This window comes from Abrus precatorius, unplaced genomic scaffold (genome assembly GCF_003935025.1).
Source record: "Abrus precatorius isolate BTA unplaced genomic scaffold, Abrus_2018 Scaffold4, whole genome shotgun sequence".
NCBI lineage: Eukaryota > Viridiplantae > Streptophyta > Magnoliopsida > Fabales > Fabaceae > Abrus > Abrus precatorius.
Window position 1 is genome coordinate 3,963,069 of NW_020874384.1, and position 17,622 is coordinate 3,980,690.

The window sequence follows — 17,622 nt, forward strand, 5'->3', positions numbered from 1 at the left end:
TTGAGCATGGAATTTGGTGGAAGGGATCCTCGAGTCTACAAAGAGTTGGCCATGTGATAAAAGCAGCTTTCTTCGACTTGCAAAGCGACCACGCCCGTTTGGCTGCAATGATGCGGTCTAGTATGTTATTATTTCCCACACTCCTTCATTTGCTTATTTCTTTTTTCATCCTTTTGTCCTCTCCAAAATTGACCTTGTTCTCCAACAAACTTACTTTTGATGTGCCGTGTTAGCCCTTCTGTTTTCCACATTCCAATACTAAGAATTAAGCTAAGACAAAGGTGTGGACAAGGTTGGTTGAAATTTCATTTGTGCCTCCTATAAAACTATCAACAAAGCAAGCTAGATTCAACTTTGGCAAATGTAAAGCCATTCAAATTGAAGGGTGGAACCTTTTGAGTCCTCAACACCGAACATTGGAGGAAAAACAACTGTATAACTATAGTGTTCGTTCAGCTCTATCCGATCTTAAACCAATTAAACAATATTCACAAATTGAGCAAATTAAATAAAGAAAACAGTGAAATTGGGTAAAGGGAAATTTGCAATTATCATCAACTCGGGAAGCGAGAGGCCCGCTCGTGCGCACAAGCCATCACGCTTCCTAAGTAGCTAGTAAAATATGTCATTTCAGACCCTTTTAATCATATAATTTAAATAAACTTATGTTAATGACTAATGGGTCATGACCAAACAAACCAAGACGTGAGCATTCAGGTAAATAATAAAATTTGTAATTACAAAAAGGGACTCCAAAACCAAGGGATTTCGTCAAAGCACCTCGGGAGCTTTTACTTTTAGTTCTTCAAAAAGCGGATTTACTCACTTCCCAAAACCGCTCTCTACAATACCTTTCATACACAGTCTCTCCCAACCTTCGAGAACCCTTTTGTGTCTTGTCTTGTATATATATCACCACTCCAAAACTCCTCTCCATCCTCGTTTCCAACCTCAACCACTCCACACCCACCTAGCATTTTTTAAAGTCTCAAACCCATCACTGTAAAGAATATCAACATAAAGGAGCTAGAGTGGACCATAATACAATAGTTGAGAGACCTCAGAGTGGAAAGAAAGCCAAAGTAATCCAGATATCTGAAAGACAAAGAATATGGCATCGGATAAGCTGGTAGAAACAGTGATAGCAGGGAACTATGTGGAAATGGAAACTGAAGGGAAGCCCAAGGACGTAAAATCAAGGTTATCAAGCTTCTTGTGGCATGGTGGTTCTGTTTATGATGCTTGGTTTAGCTGTGCTTCCAACCAGGTCGGTTACTTCTAAAAATATATTCTTTTAAATCCTTTCCATGTTTATGTTTTTGAGAACGCTGTATCTTTTGTTCCATTCCATAGAGCATATGAATCCAACAACACCATGTGCTTTCTTTCTTTATGTTGTTAATGATATAAATGGTTTTCTGATGCATGTCAGGTGGCTCAAGTTCTGCTTACGTTGCCATATTCATTTTCCCAGCTGGGAATGCTCTCTGGCATACTTTTTCAACTATTCTACGGTTTGCTGGGTAGCTGGACTGCTTACCTCATTAGCATACTCTACGTTGAATACAGAACAAGAAAAGAGAGAGAAAAAGTTAACTTCCGGAACCATGTCATCCAGGTTCAACCCCCAAGTTAACGTCATTTAATTTAATTGTTCAAAGTACAACCGCTTGATTCAAGTTTAAGTTTAACTTTGGTTTTAAACAAATTAATTATGCAGTGGTTTGAGGTTCTTGATGGGCTCCTCGGGAAGCATTGGAGAAACGTGGGTTTGGCCTTTAACTGCACATTTCTTCTGTTTGGATCTGTTATACAACTCATAGCTTGTGCAAGGTACCTACTCCAACTCAATGCCCTTCCTTTAACTCTTTCTTCGTTATTTATTAGTTGTAGCTAGATGGAACATTTATCTTTATTATAATAACATATATTTTATCTAAGTTAAAACAAGGAACCCACATCACATGCATGTCTGATAATAATCTACCTGCTGCAACTTCATTGGGGTGTGAATATTGTTTTAATGTTGTTCAGCAACATATATTACATTAATGACAATCTGGACAAGAGGACTTGGACTTACATCTTCGGAGCATGCTGTGCCACCACTGTCTTTATTCCTTCCTTTCACAACTACAGAATCTGGTCCTTTTTGGGCCTCCTCATGACCACTTACACTGCTTGGTACCTCACAGTTGCCTCTCTCCTTCACGGTCAGGTAATAATCCTAGTTACAAATAATTGATTATTTATTAAAATCTAGAAGTATTGTTTCTTATTGCTGATATTAAACTATTAATTATATGCAAATTATATATTATTATAATAGTAATAGTATGCTTTCCTAATGTTAATATGATTGTATAGGTGGACGGAGTTAAGCATTCGGGTCCGACCAAATTGGTTCTATATTTTACGGGGGCCACAAACATTCTCTACACATTCGGGGGACATGCTGTTACTGTGTAAGACAATCTTAGATATATATTCGTGTCTTTTACGTTTTCACAAATATGCCCACGTTTCTTTCTCACCACTTGGCCTTGTCTTTGGACGAATAACTAGTTAGTAGAGTCTAATTAAGATAATGCCAAACGGGAAAGCGAAATAACAATGCAACAATTCGGGCTAAACTTGGTGTTGATAATGACTAAACCTGGACTTTTGTAGACATAATCTGAACATAGATATAATGACCCATCTTAAAGTCATTTTCTTTTTCCCTATTAAAGGATGAAAATACCCATAACTTCATCTTAGGCTATTAGTTATTACATAAAGTTATTTTTGTTTCCAAAAATAAAAAACGAAAAATATTCAGTATTCCATAACAGTAGCGCGCTTGCCCAAAATACCCTCGGTAGGCGTGGGAGGCAAAAAAGTGGCCTTTTTTCTTTGTTATTCTTGAGTTTCTTTTTGGGTTGGAGAAAGCCAAGGCTCTTTCTCTAAAATGGTTCTATGCTTAGATGCTTTTTATCATGAGAAGGACCCTCCCTGAGAGATCCAGCTTTCCTCAGTGATTGCTACTTCTTAGCTTTCAGGTCTCTTCTCACAGATCAGCAAAATCAAACCTTGGCCCAAATTATTCCCTTCTCTTATTCTCTGATCTCTTTTTACCCAAAAGAAAAGTGGTATCTTTATCAGCGCCTTTATTCTAGTTATATATAAAAAACATAATTTAATTAAAAATTATGCATTCCTTATCATGAGTAGGTTAGCAAGCCCCAAAGATAAATTCAACGACACCTAAGATTACTTTGGCTGCGCAAAATAACCAGCTAGGCAAGAAGGGTTATTATTATTATTATTATTACTTTGGTAATTACTATAATTATATGCTACTAATTATTGTAAAATAAAATGAAATGAATAAATATATTAATGGTACATGTACTGGTACAGGGAGATAATGCACGCTATGTGGAAGCCTCAGAAGTTCAAAGCCATATACTTACTGGCTACCCTGTATGTGCTGACACTGACGCTTCCATCGGCAGCAGCAGTGTATTGGGCATTTGGAGACATGCTTCTAAATCACTCCAATGCTTTTGCTCTCCTCCCAAGATCACCCTTCCGAGACATGGCTGTCATTTTAATGCTAATACACCAGGCAAGCATATATATTCATTCATTACACATCTATTATCGGTTATTACTACATATTACACATTATATATACATGCATACTATATAATATTTTGGATCACATTTTTATTTAATTAATAATACTAATTAAATTGAATGATGAGAATTGCAGTTTATAACATTCGGGTTTGCATGCACCCCATTATACTTCGTGTGGGAGAAGGCAATAGGGATGCACGAATGCAAGAGCCTGTGCAAACGTGCATTGGTTAGATTGCCGGTGGTGATCCCTATATGGTTCTTAGCCATCATATTCCCCTTCTTTGGTCCCATCAACTCCACCGTTGGCTCTCTCCTTGTTAGCTTCACCGTTTACATCATCCCCGCCCTTGCTCACATCTTCACCTTCAAATCACCCTCTGCCCGACAGGTACTATATATATTTTTCATGTCACATATACATATCATTCTTCAATACATGGTTTAAGTAATAATTTTGGTCTGTAATTTCTAATTCATTCCATGCATTTAAACATGAATAGGTATTCAATAAAATTTTATACTCCCGCATATACTTTAAATGATTTTCATAACAATCTTATCACCGTTAAAAAATTGTTCTATGTACCTCACGGTCTTTTGATATTGCTTTAACTTCCCTCCTACAAGTACTAGAACAAATACGTTCATTCGTACCTATAAATTCGAACATTTTAGTCATTTATTGAGTAGCAAAAGAGAGAGTTAAACTAAACAAGAAAACAAATTCAAAATAAACACATGTAGGACCAAAAAAGAGGTAGCCAGCCATGTGGGTCTTCCAATGTCTGAAACACTATTGTCGGAACCCAATAGTTTGACTTGGCAGCAGCGTGGCAGTGTTAGAATTTATTCCATTCATTATTTTAAGTAATCTATTCCGATTTCTTTCTGTTTGCTTTTACTGTGTCTAAAACCAACGGAATAAGATAAGGAAAGGAAAATTATGATTGTGAAGTATTAGCGTATGGTCACCGTCTAGCAGACCGAACCCGGGATTTTCTCCTAAACCGATCATTTCTTGATATTTTTCTGATTTCTTCCTTATCATCCTTTCTTTCATTTACTATATAGGCACTATTTTAATTTAATTTGGTTCAATTAACCAAAAAATATATTGCATAACCTAAAGACAAACGCATAAATATTGGAGAATATTCTACATTTTGTATAGTTAGGCTTTGATCAATTATTATTAAATTTGAATGGCTGTGATGCAGAATGCGGTGGAACAACCTCCCAAATTTGTTGGAAGATGGGTGGGAACGTACATTATAAACTCATTTGTGGTGGTGTGGGTATTAGTGGTTGGCTTTGGATTTGGTGGGTGGGCCAGTATGGTTAATTTCATTCACCAGATTGACACATTTGGACTCTTCACAAAGTGCTACCAATGTCCCCCACCACCCTTACCACCTATGCCGTCACAACAGCTCAATGCCACCGCACCTTCGCCTCTTCACCACCCTCATCATGGCCACTGAGCATTGATTAATGTTTAATGGGGCAATGCATGTTATTGTTATGGAGAATGATAAATCACAGTTCAGTCATGCCCTGCATTTATGATGTATTGGCCGTGTCATAAACATAACATATTCTTCTTCAATTTCTTTCTCTTTATATAGTCTTAAGGTAGTTGAGCACTTTGTCATGGGCAGCTTTGATAAGATGAACCAAAAAAAATTATAAAACAAAAAAAGTTTTATGAAATTGCACAAAGTTTGTCTGTGTTTTAACTGATTAAACATGACGCTGTTGTATGATCATTTTTACAATAATGTCTCCTGTTAATACTCTCCCTGCTATATGAAGATAGTATTAAATAAAAAATAAATTATTTAATGTCTTACAAATATTAAAAATATTTAATACTTGTTCGTTTAATAATTTAGAGGGTTAATAAACTCAATTAAACGAGGATATAACGTTTGTGCCTTTACTTGCTATTAATTACTCAAGTGAAACATTCTACCTACACTTAGATCTTCAAAATGATTATAGATGTGTAACTTTCAGATGAAATAAAAATGTTTCAATCGTCTTATTTTCTGTAAGGGATTTTAGGCTACATTTTGCAATCACAAATTCATTATATACACTTGTTTACTGGTGCAACTTGTACCCATGCCTCTATGCCTAGGAACTTAAGGCTATCGTCGAATATTTGATGATGAGTTGCATGAATATTCAGTAGTGTAGTTATTCTTGATATTGAATCATTGAATTTGAAGAACAATCACAGTGTACTCAATATATTATAATAATCGAAAAGTTTACTTAGAATGTAGCTAGCCGTACAAAGAGGGAAATCAGCTAAGTAACTTTGCTAATCAACTATCAGAAACAACTTAATTCGTTGCCAGTTGTTGCCAGCTTATTTGGCAATGTGCTTAGATCATGAAAATGCTTAGAAACGAAATAAAAGTTACAACGTTCAGTTATATTTTTGGTGAGTTCTTGGTTTGTTACATTGTGCAGGCGCAAATTAAGTAGGACAAAACTTTTAGTAGACAAAACCGATGTATTATCTTAATGATTATTGCTTTTATTTTAATGATTAAAATCTAAAGCGATTAATGAGATTAAATGACATTGTTTATTATGAAATAACACTAATAATTGTGTCTAAGCCTCTTAAATTTCAGTATGAACTTGTTTACTAGTGCAACTGCACTATGCTAAGGAATTTAAAGGCTAATTTTGGATACTAAATAATGAAATAAAATTGTGGTATAAATTAAATAGAATGAAAAGATTAAAAACATCATATCATTATTTGGACATTTTATTGAGATATGGTTGAAAAGAAGGAAAAAAAGATTGTTAAACAAAAATATCAATTTATTTTTTTTCAAAATAATAATGAAAGAAAAACAGAAATATTCAATAAAATATAATATAATTTATTGATTTTTATTGTATTACATTTTGTTTAGCCAAAACGTAAAAGTAATTCAAGTACAACTCTGTATTGGTTAAATCTTAATTTTGCGAGACTGAAAAGTTTCCAAAATTGAAGTGACAAAAGCAAAGAAAGCTATGGTGATCCATGTCCTCGGAAATGCAAAACGTAAAATGAAACTCACTACCTTTTTGCTCTACAACAAAGAGTGAGCAGGCTTGAAAATGATTAGAGATGAAATAAAGGTGTAAAGTTGAGCTTCGATATGGGAACTATAGTTCCAGAATCCAGAGCATCTTTCTTTTGCTTCGCCACACTTTTTCAAGGATTCAAAGAGCAGCAGAGAGAGCTGAGTTTATGAAAGAAAAGGAGAAGCCCAAATCAAACAAAACCAAAACAATTAAAGAACAAAGGGAAACAATATTTACTGTGACGTACATGCATGTGTTGAGCCAACAAATAAGGCTGCTATACACTGTAGTAATATATTGACACTATATATATATATATATATATATATATATATATATATATATAATGCAACATATGCTGAGAGTTGGGTGGGGAATCTAATAATTATACATCTCCTTCCCACGAAAGGTTAGTGGAATAAACAGTGACAATGCAATCTTCCATCTATTAAAGTAAACAGACCTTTCATGCGAGTTCTGAGACCATACACAGCTTTTTTCATGCAACAGGCATGCAAAACCCGGGAAAGAACGATAAAAGAATATCAAGGAAAACAACAAATTACTGCAAACCATAGTAACAATTAACAAAGCATAGAAACTTTTCAGTTAAAGTTCATCTTCTCTCCTTAATTGGTTTAAGTGGCTCTCCTTTTCCCCCCCCCCAAACACACCATGCTATCGACTTTGGAGACATGCTCCTCTATTTTTCGAAAAAAAAAATAGGTTACAAAATTTATAAACATAAATATAATAGCATTAAAAGATTGATTTTATGTGCATTTTAATGTGATTACAATATTAAAACATGTTTCAACGTACTGTGTAACTTCGAGTTAAAATGTAGTTATCTTTGAGAGGATTTAAGGCTGATTCAAATACGCCATTTTTGGATTCAATTGAATTTTATCTTTTTTCTGTTAAAGGAGTGAACTTCATCTACTTTTTGTTGAATGAAATAAGACAAGAGTAACGGAGCCATTCATTCTTCTTGGAACTCGGAACCTTCTGTATATTGAACTCCATTATTGTAAGCTTGCAAATTTCACGCAGCAGATCCCTTTTTTACTTTAAGGTTCTCTTTTGCCGTCTTTTAATTCCTACCCACCTACCCTAGGTTGAATATTTTAATTTTTAAATTTTTTTCATTGTTTTTTAACTTTATAAAACCATGTTCACTTATTCTTTTTCAGGGTAAAATGATACTTACAAACAAAATATATATAAAAAAAACTAAAATAAATGTGTTTCGTAAAGGAAAAAAATATTTTTTTATTTTATTTTCAAGACTTAAGTTGTTTGATCTCTGTAGTCTCACAAATTATTTTAAATATTTAGTGGTTGAATCAGACTTTCAAACAAACAAAAAATAATTCTACACTCTGAATTTGGGATGCATGGTGTTACATGCATAGAAGGTTGTCAGAAATTAACCTGCAATGACTTTTGAATGCCGGTGAATGGGAAGCCAAAGTGAACAAATTAACTTAATCACCACATTATGTGTTACTGACGGGAACTGGGAAAAAAAAACACAAATTTATAATTAAGCAACAAGTGAGAAAAGAAAAACCACTCCATAAAATTTGATAAAAAATCTAAATCATGAACAACAAAATTGAATTATATAAAATTCACCTAATTTTACCTTTTAAAAAATATTTATATAGAAATAGTAAAAACAACATTTTTATTGCATTTTTAACATTTTTATACAATTCTTTTAAAATAAAAAGAGATTATAATAATTTAACTTTATAAAAATGAAAATGAAAACAATGAGCATTAAACATTGTATATAGCTCTGACATACTTTTTAGATTTTTTTTTGGGTTACAATATAGTTTTCAGTCTAGGATTTTTTAAACAGTGTTATAATTCTCCCTTTTAATGCGCTCTTCCTATTATCAAATGCAATTTTTTTGGCAAGTTATTATCACTTATAATTAGACTAATTATAATAAATTGTCATGTAGTATAATATTAGCATGTTGGATTGAATTGTTTTAGGCTTTGCCCTTTGCTATTTTACTTTTCTATTTATGTTACCATCTCCTTTGAAAAAATGCCATTAAAAAGCATCTGACATGAAGCTTTTCTGGTTAGAAATCCAGAGATCATTGTGACTAAATAATGAGAGTCTGCTTGATGAATAAATGGAGGGAAACTGGTCAAAAATCCAAACGGATCCCTTTTTGCATATTGGGTCAAAAACCAGAGAATAAGAAGAAGATTGGGTTTACAGGAGAATCAAGCCCAAACACAGATCTCTTTAAGCATTTGTAGGATATGGTTTTCGGGCTTTTAATATGGACTGTTTTGTGACCCAATCAGAGACTTATAAACCAATCTAATATATATATATATATATATATATATAATGCAAAAATCAAACTGATATTTCAATTTTTTTTTATTTTTTCCCATATTAAATTTTAAATTTTAGATATTAAACTTGCTAGATTGCTAGTCCAAATCAAATCAAATATTTATGCTCATAGATATTTTTATTTATCAAGTTATAATACCAAACTATTTTATAGTCTCATAATTTAAATTACCGGTTATTCATATTTTTATAAATTCAGCAGTTGTGAATTTGTTTAAAATTTATTTATCTAATATTTTTAAGTTCATAATCGTTTTTTTTTGTTATAAAATTTGTAGAGAAAGGGAATAATAGCGTATTCCAATACAAGGAAGCCCCTTTTTTATCTAATATTTTATACTGTATAGCTTTTATTTTTTATATCAAATAGTGAGTTTTAACAGATAATAAGTGGGATACAAAAAATCAGATAAAATATCGTAATAAAGCCACAAAATAATTTCCGAATAAGTAAATTTCTAACTTATATATCCTACTTTAGATTTAAGATAGTTGGAATAAAAGATAAATATATTAAATTCAAGATTGTAGCAATTGATCTTGACGAGATATTTGATACTGAAATTGGTTTTCAAGATTTATTATTATTTTGTTAAGAAATTCAAACAAAAGCCAAATATAATAATTTATATTTAATTGGGTTACATTAAAAATTTATCATTAAAATCAATTGAGAATTTTGAAAAATCAGTAAAATGACATTAAATTTAGTTTGTTTGAAAAACATTATTTCTTTATTATTTTAAAAATATTAAAAATACTATTCACTCTTATTTTGTATTAATTAAAAAATAATTTATTTTTTTGTGTTTTTTTATAAAAGCAAAGACGTAATAAAAATAATTAAAATTATTAGTTTAACTTTTTTTTCTTACTCTATCCATATTAATTAATTACTTAACGCAAAAGTAAGCATAACCCATAACTTTATATCCGTTTTATACATTTACCTTTTAAAAAACAATTCTTTTATACAATTCATATAGACTATTACAAAAATCACTCTTCAGTGGGCACGTCTAAATAAAAAACTTATTTTATATAAGATTTATTAAAACTTTTTTCACATGATATTTCAACCAAATCTGGAAACGATTCCAACTAAAAAATGCACAAGACTTCTTTAGAAAAAACTAGCACAGCTACTTTTAAAAATGTCGGGATCTACTAAGCTTTTACACATTTCATCAGTCAAATTAGGAGTATAAAACAATAACAAAAGAACTAGAATGATTGAGTAGTGCAGCAGCTGCTTGCGGGAATTCAATTCATAAGTTTATCAGTTTTTGCATAAGTATGTTCTTCTCACAATCACATCACTGATTTTATTCCACAATATCCAACTTTTGAAATTATGATTTGGGGGTAAAAACCACAATTTAGTAGTGTAGCGTAACTCGTCCTGCACAATGTCTAACAATTATCAGAAAGAAGATGGATAGTAAATTAATTCTATTCCCAAAAGGCTTTCTGAATTTTTCGGTTGCACAGACGCATTATTCAGAACAAGCCGGACATCGAGACAACATATTAACACATGTCAAACAATGGTTTAATCAGCAGATTGGATCCTCAGAAAACAAAAACAAAAACTAAAAACACTAGTCCGGCGAAAAATAAACAAACTACGCTTGATTTAATCATTCGTTGTCTCAGTACCAACAATCACATACCCAAACGACACCACACAATCTTCAAGCCAAATCACCAGAATTTAAAGCAGAAACATTGAATAAAGCAGTGATAAACGAAATCAGACGTTTAATGAAAGCAAAACGTAAGAGCAAGCAGATTTTGTTTACAGAGAGCAATGATATGAGGGTTTCACAAAAACCCCACATTACACGAAGCCATAAAACAAAATCCAATTCCAAGTCCCAACCACACCTAACTTGCATATAATATAAAAAACCACATCTGGATAAATCCTTCATTAAAACCCCTAAAACTAATTCAAAACAAAACACTTGAACCGAACCACAAACCATAAACCACCCCAAAAACCCCACCCCATCCCAATATCCTAACAAAAGCAAAGACCAAACACATTATACTGTAATCTCAACGGGCATTTGTAGGGCAATCTCTCGCGAAATGCCCAGACTCCCCACAGTTGTAGCAGCCTCCTCCGCCGCCGCCGCCACCCCCACCCCCGCCTCCGTACCTACCTCCACCGCCACCCTGGTAGCAGTCCCTAGCCATGTGACCCGACTCGCCGCAGTTATAACAAGCCCCGCCACCACCACCTCCTCTTCCACCTCCACCTCCACGTCCGCCGCCGCCGCCGTAACCACCACCGTAACCACCGCCTCTTCCACCACCATAGCCCCTGTTGCCTCCGCCGGGACCACCGCCGCGACGGCTCCCCTGGAGGTTAGTGCCATCGGGGCCGGTTACATCAACGGCCTTAGAGCGACCGTCAGAGTCAGAATCTATGGCAAACTCGACGGATTCTCCTTCAGCGAGACTCCGAAACCCTTCGGATCGTATTTGGGACTGGTGAACGAAGAGTTCTTCGCTACCATCGTCAGGGGTTATGAATCCAAACCCCTTCTGGTCATTGAACCACTTCACCTTCCCACTCACTCTTCCACTCATCTTCGATTCTTTCTCTCAAACCCTCTCTTTAGGGCTACCCCTTGAGGGAAGCCTCCTTTTATATCTCCACCACTCGCCATTAGGGATCGACACGTCACCATTTCATTATTTTATTATTGGGCTTTTCATTGTGGGCCCGGGTCTCCGACCCTTCTAAACCAAATCGATTTGGATTCGCAACTTCATCTTGCGGTTGGGGGACGCTGCCTCATTACATCGTGCATATTGATCGTTGGATCCTTCTTCCTCATCCCAGTGGACTGGTCAACGCTCCTTCTTTACCCTTTTTAACTTTGTTTTCTGTATTCTTTACTTATTTATGTCCCTCCTCCTGTTTCTCACCCTTCCCCAAAATATCTCTTCACACGGTTATGCCTTTATCACTTAGGATTTACCCCCCACAAGTTAATTTAATTATAATCAGTTCTAAAATGATGCACTTCTTATCCCTAAGTTTTCAGTTAATGACATTACATTTTAAATTTTAAAATTAAACAATTCACAGTTGTCTCTGACTCCTAAACCGTTTATGTTTCGATTTATAAAATGCATGATCTAATTTGCAGCGATTCGAAACGATACTTTCCATTTATCTTTATTTAGAGTAACGCCTGTTAATAGAAATTAAATCACCAAAGAGATCGATATTTTATTTTATTAATATCAATTTTAATTCACTAAAATTATATTTTTTTTATTAATAATGTTTCTTGCGTGTTTTGCTTTTTATAACAAATATTGTTTCTATAATGCTTTCTTTTATTGTTTAAAATGTGTCTTCAAGATTAAAATTTATAAAACTAATTTTAAAAGTACTTGCACATTTGATTCTCACATTCATCTAGGTACCTCTTTTGTTTTTCCCTTCTTTTAACAAATAATTTTTTTATACATTATACGGATATTTTTAATTTCAAATAAAACTTTTAAAATTTTGTATAATTATTTTTAAATTTAATAGATTTCGAATACATTCAAAGAGAGAACACATTTATATCATTAACTAATAAATCTACTGTAAGTTATATGAAGATTATTAAACTAAAATATTTATAAAAATTAAAGATATATTATATGAATATTTTAAAATTTAACAAGTTTTATAACTTAAAAAATATAAATATTTTAAGGTTAAAATACACAAATAATTTAAGAATATTAATTAGTCTTTATACTTTAAAAAAATTAAATTTTGGTCTATGCCATTACAATAACATTAAAAAAAATCTAATTTAGTCATCAATAAATTTTTCACAATTAAGATTTAAATTCTAAGTCTTTAAATGAAACTTGAGATAAGTGATATGATATGGAAAAATAATAATAATATTACAACAAAAATATTTTAAATGTATAATAGGATTCATTAGAATACTCTTTTCAGTTTTAATCTGCATTTAATGTATATTAATTAATTATTATGATTTTTTAAACTAATAGTTGCATTCAATAGATTAACTTGATGCATGTTTTATCTTTAAATATAGTCTCAAGAGAAAAAAAAATAAAAGGTGAAAAAAGAACTCTCCTTGATATGTAAATATCTAAATTTTAGAAGATATTTTAACTCACTTCTAAAGCTAGCTTGAGGAACTCTGATTTGTTTGCCAAAGGAAATCACAAGTAATTTTTTTTATTTTAATTATTTCAATTACAAATCAGTACTATTAATTTTAGAGCATTTAGTTTTTTTAAATCAAATTTCTTAGAGTGTATTGTTTGTTACATTTAGGACCAAATTCTAACATAAAAAAAAAAATCACTCATTAGCATTAATTAAATAAAAATTTTATTTATCTTTAAATTTCATTTAGTTGATTAACAAACTAAAGTTAAAATTGACGAAAAAAAAACTAAATTTGCTATGATTTGTTAATATTTAATAACAATTTTAAATTGCTACTAAATTTTAAAATTTAAATATTAAAAACAATAAACTAACTATTGGGTTCACGTCTCACTCACAAATATTTCATTATTTTTAACATTACAATATATATATAATGTATATTATGTAGTAAAATAGTTAAAAATGATGCTAGGCATTGGAAGCGAGAGCACGAGAATGGTGATGTGAACTTGTTGAAGGGGAGTTATTTGGAGAAAGTGAAAAGGATCGTGGAGAATAATCAAAATTGTTGAAGATATGTTAACTCATATTTTAGCTCACTTCTAAAGCTAAATTCATTGGAGACCTAAAAGCATATTCTAAGGAACTTTGATTGTTTAACACGGAGGAAATCAAAATTGCAACAAAGAAACCACAGAATTTGTTATATTGGAATCGGAAATCAAATTCCAGGGTTCTCGCTGCTTTTTATGCATTGGTAGCCTATCATCATTAATCTTCTCATTATCCGCATGAAACCATGCTTTAGTTGCACTATGCTTTAGAAATCAGTATTAATTCGATTCCACTCATCGCTATTAATTAAAGAGCAATTCGGTGTTTATTCAGACAAATAATAAAACCAAAAAAACAACAATTTTTCGAAAACTGAAAGCGAAATAAATGACGTGATTTCCGCCTACATTTACATACCGTTTATTCCTTGACTCATTACTCAAGACCACCCAATGATTCGTTCCAATTTTTTTTTTGTATTATATAATAATATTCTGTTCAAAATAAATTGAACTAAACGTGGCAACATTGTTTCCTCATGACCATAAGCCAAACATCACACATCTATCTGACGTGAAACACAACTGTTATCAGATCCTTTAACAAAGGACGATTTGGATCATACTGTTAAACATCATACGAACTGTTTATGCCAACAAGTTAGGGAATAATAACCATGTCACATACGCAGCATAAACACAAAAAGTTTCACTAAATTCTACCTTGTCTTTCACTAATTTAAAAAGTATAAACAGAAAACATTGTCTTTCACTAATTAAAAAAAGTATAAACAAAAAACATGATCTCACTGTGTGTGCCTCTAGTGGATAGCAATTGACAATTCCTCACGGCAAATAGGACAAGTAGTTTTTCCAGAGTGTAACCAAGAGTTAACACAAGAGGAATGAAACTCATGGACACAGACTCCAAAGGGTTGAATCAATTCGCCGATCTTAAATTCCTCCATGCAAATGGCACAATCACGTTCTGATTCAGTGGTTTTGTCCTCACCTAGATTGAAACTTTTCGTAGGAGGCAAGGCTCTCATGGCTAATCTAGCAATATGTGCTTTGGGGGCAAAAGGAAAAAATCGTGCTTCTTGCCGATAGTGTTGTTGCCTTGGAGCCATTACTCTGCTGATCATAAAGCGAGACCCGATCATGGATAAAGAATTATATGTAAACTCAGATTCAATATCTCTCGTCCTTGTGTTCTGAGATTCTCTTATCTCATTCTCGGGTAACTGGTGCTGCTCTCCATGATTTAATAGAAGAAAATTTGCCCAATACCATACGATCAATGCCAACATGCAACCCAAGAAAATGAAAAATCCAGGTGATGCATAGTCAAACGTAGTTAAAGCAGCAATCAACAAACACCCTGACAAAAACAGCGGCCACCAGCCCGTTGCACAACGACACATTGGGCACGATTAGGGAGGCACAGTTATGTATTTGAGTTGGAAAAGGAGAGAAGAGAATAACCATTCGTGAACACAGAGAAGGAACTCACGTTGGTTTTAGATTTTAGATGCTGATTTAGGCTATTTATATTTGTTCAGCCATTCCCACTCCTACGGATAAAGTGATTATTTCCCTATCTTTTTTCATCGTTTTGCCTTATCTTTATCTTTTTGTCTACCCAAATCTATATCCCTCTATATATAGTTAGTTATTTACGCATATATTATAATATTAATCACATACGAATTAGTATAAATAATGGAATATATTTATATCAGTATAAGAAATTTAGTAATAAAAATAAGTAATCAAGCATAATACTAGTTTTAAAAAGTAATTACATTACACGTCAAAAAGTGTAAACATTAGGCAACTTTATTATAATCATTTTTTTAAATACTTCTACGTGACATTGTTTTTCAATACTCTTCATTTTAAAACTCTATCCACGAGCTATTTATATTTGTTTTAAATTGCCGTACTTGTATATCATTTTTTTTTAATGTTTTCAGGGGAATTGGATTTATATTCCGTCCGTTACAAAGTTCTTTTTCTTTTTAAACCTCAATTTTCTTTTTCAACAATATATTAAAAATTGAATTTGTTATAAAAAATTATGAAATATAGAAGTTATATTTTATCTGTTTTCTAATTATGAAAACAACTTTTATTTTACAAAACAAGTTATAGTTTCATTTTTAAACAAAATTTTAAAAACAATTGAATAAAAATTTATTTTTTTTAAAAAATTAAACAATCATATTAAAAGCATTTTTTTTAAATTAACCTTCAGTTCCATGAAAAAAAAAATGAAACAACCGCATTTAAAATCATATTATTTTTATGTTTAATTTAATATTTTTAAAGAGAAGGACTACAACAATTTCTTGCACTTAATTTTACTTCCGTTAAAAATTGGAATTGTTTTCTGCACCTTTATTTTTTCGTTTTATACTTAATTAATTTTGTTTATAATTTTTCCTTAAAATAAATTTAAGAATAATTTTTATTTTTATTTTAAAAAATTTAAAATTGTTTTCTCTTTTTAGAAAGTCACTCCTGCATTGTATTTTTTTATTTATTGTTTAAATTTTTATGGTTCTTTCTCACCCTCTTCATTGAACGTATCTCAAGTATCATTACTCTTTAAGTATTTTTATTATTTTGAACGTGAAAAATGATATTTTTATTAGCTTCTGTTGACCTATTAATGTGATTAGTCTTTCAAAAAAAAATTCTGGAATTAGAATCATGTGCTTTTAAAAATTAACATAAAAATTAAGTTTTTAACCTTTTAAAAATAAATTATTAATTATTTCTAAAATAATTTTTTAAAATTAAGATTTTACACTTTTGAACTTGATTTTCAAAATTAAGTTTTTACACTTTTAAAAATCAATTTCCAGAATTATTAACTATTTATAAAAATAAATTTTTAAAATTAAATTTTACATTTCCAAAAATAAATTTTTAAAATTAAGTTTTACACTTTTAAAAATTAATTTTAGAAATTGAGTTTCTATACTTTCGAAAACTAATTACCATAATTATTAAATATTTCTAAAAACAAGCTTTTGAAATTAGGATTCTGCACTTACGAAAATCAATTTCTAAAATTAAGTTTTTATATTTTTAAAAAGTAGTTTATATAATCATTAACTATTTCTAAAAATTTTTAAAAATAAATTTTTAAATTAATTTTTGAGAATACAGAAATAAATTTGCAAAGGTATTCTTTTAGAGTCATCATAAAAAATGTTTTCGATAAAAAAAATTATAATTTTTTTAATAAGAGTGTTAAAAAAAAATGCAAAATGGAGCTCTCTCAAAAATTACACAAACCATTCCCTCCTAGATTTCAACGTGCACAACCCAAGCCTCCTTACTTCCCAAAGGCCGCTCATGATGCAATCACTGTGACACTGACCCTCAATATATATATTCCAACAAACCTTTATTTTCTCTTTCGATCACATCAAACCAACTATAATAATTGGGAGTTACAAATTAATAAAATATATAAAGGGTACCTTTGCCAGAACAAATTAAATAACGGCATTAATTAAAAAATAAAATTAATATTCTACCAAATATTTTCTTTAATTTTCATTTTTTCACTCACTCTTTCACACATTTATATATAAATTAAATATGAATCATTCCTTTGTTAATCTGGAATCGTTAAATATGATTAAATATGTATATAAATTAATGTGAACCATTCATTTGTTAAAATTTTTATTTTTATGAAAAATTATTTTTAATTGTAAAACAGGTAATATCATACATGTTTTTTTTATATATATATTTTACTGTTCAAGTTAAGG

General features: G+C 31.3%; 3 protein-coding genes across 3 annotated transcripts; 1 reads left to right on the plus strand and 2 right to left on the minus strand.

The window, feature by feature from the left end:
• The first annotated feature begins 862 nt into the window (after window positions 1-862).
• LOC113864672 (auxin transporter-like protein 5) lies at window positions 863-5,108 on the plus strand. The gene is made up of 8 exons (XM_027498662.1): window positions 863-1,267; window positions 1,433-1,618; window positions 1,721-1,833; window positions 2,035-2,218; window positions 2,368-2,465; window positions 3,403-3,610; window positions 3,758-4,015; window positions 4,845-5,108. Exons 1-8 carry the CDS (start codon window positions 1,112-1,114, stop codon window positions 5,106-5,108), a joined length of 1,467 nt encoding a protein of 488 aa, XP_027354463.1. The 5' UTR covers window positions 863-1,111.
• A 5,787-nt stretch (window positions 5,109-10,895) lies between these two features.
• On the minus strand, window positions 10,896-11,731 carry LOC113865710 (glycine-rich protein 2). The gene has a single exon (XM_027500432.1). The coding sequence runs from the start codon at window positions 11,705-11,707 to the stop codon at window positions 11,171-11,173; it is 537 nt and encodes a 178-aa protein (XP_027356233.1). The 5' UTR covers window positions 11,708-11,731; the 3' UTR covers window positions 10,896-11,170.
• Window positions 11,732-14,652: 2,921 nt separating this feature from the next.
• LOC113865236 (receptor homology region, transmembrane domain- and RING domain-containing protein 1-like) lies at window positions 14,653-15,255 on the minus strand. The gene has a single exon (XM_027499654.1). The coding sequence runs from the start codon at window positions 15,253-15,255 to the stop codon at window positions 14,653-14,655; it is 603 nt and encodes a 200-aa protein (XP_027355455.1).
• Between the last annotated feature and the right edge of the window lie 2,367 nt (window positions 15,256-17,622).